The sequence below is a fragment of the Petaurus breviceps genome, unplaced genomic scaffold (assembly GCF_028583685.1).
Source record: "Petaurus breviceps papuanus isolate PSGF00001 unplaced genomic scaffold, PetGlider_PUasm1.0 98, whole genome shotgun sequence".
Lineage (NCBI taxonomy): Eukaryota > Metazoa > Chordata > Mammalia > Diprotodontia > Petauridae > Petaurus > Petaurus breviceps.
Window position 1 is genome coordinate 14,941,303 of NW_027187460.1, and position 842 is coordinate 14,942,144.

Consider the following 842-nt stretch of genomic DNA (forward strand, 5'->3'; position numbering starts at 1 on the left):
ACAGTAAATACTGCATCCCTACTCGTGTGTGACTATGGAAATATAATTTAAATGAGCTGCTGGAAACTCCTTGAAGAATTTTAAAGGACAACAGAAATGTGAGTCATCTTTATTTGATTTGGGGGAAAAACATTTTTAAAAGTTTGGCGCCTAGAGAAAAACAGCTTGCTTCCCATGGAAACTTATTTTAGTCAACCAAAAATCAATGAGGACCACTGGACAAGAAAACAGACAATCTTTAGATTTGGTTTAAAAGGAAGGAGGACTCCCAATCCTTAATCCTCCAGCTCCCAAAGACTCCATAAAACCCGGTTACAGGGCTTGGGAAAACCCGGATTAGTGGAATTGAAAGATGCTGGAAGGACTCTGGCAGGAAAGCACAAGCAGGAACTACACTCAGGCATGCGCATTTGTCTGGTCTCTGGCCGGAAATACTTCTGAGACTTTCCCGACCGTCCCCCCTCCCTCCTCCCCCCCCTCCCGCCCGCCCAAGCTTAAACTGAAGCGGGCGCTCGGGACGCCAGCGTCAACGTCCCAAAGGGAGGAGGGCGAAGACTCCATCCGCCATGTTGGATACCGCAGATTCGCCATAACTTCGCCAGCTCTTTTTTAAAAAAAAATAAAATTAGAAAACAAGTCGCCAGCGGAGAGTCCAGCCTTCCCAGTCTGCACGGAAGGGACCTGACGCTATTTTTTTTTCCTCCGAAGGGGCGTTGCCATGGAGACGCAGGCAGCTGGTAAGCCAGATTGGGGACTGGAAGGGGGAAGATATGAGTGGGGGTGGGGCTCCCGGGAATCCGTTTGGAATGTAGCGTTGGGAAGAAGTGCTGAGGCCGTCGCGG

General features: G+C 49.3%; 1 protein-coding gene across 2 annotated transcripts in view; it reads left to right on the plus strand.

Annotated features, from left to right (window-relative positions):
- The first annotated feature begins 497 nt into the window (after positions 1-497).
- The window catches only part of ZFAT (zinc finger and AT-hook domain containing), a 317,464-nt gene continuing 317,119 nt past the window's right edge, over positions 498-842 (plus strand). For both annotated transcript variants that reach the window (XM_069081280.1, XM_069081281.1), the window contains exon 1: positions 498-737. In XM_069081280.1, coding sequence (XP_068937381.1) covers positions 719-737 — 19 coding nt within the window. In that variant the 5' untranslated portion in view covers positions 498-718. The remainder of the gene's footprint in view (positions 738-842) is intronic.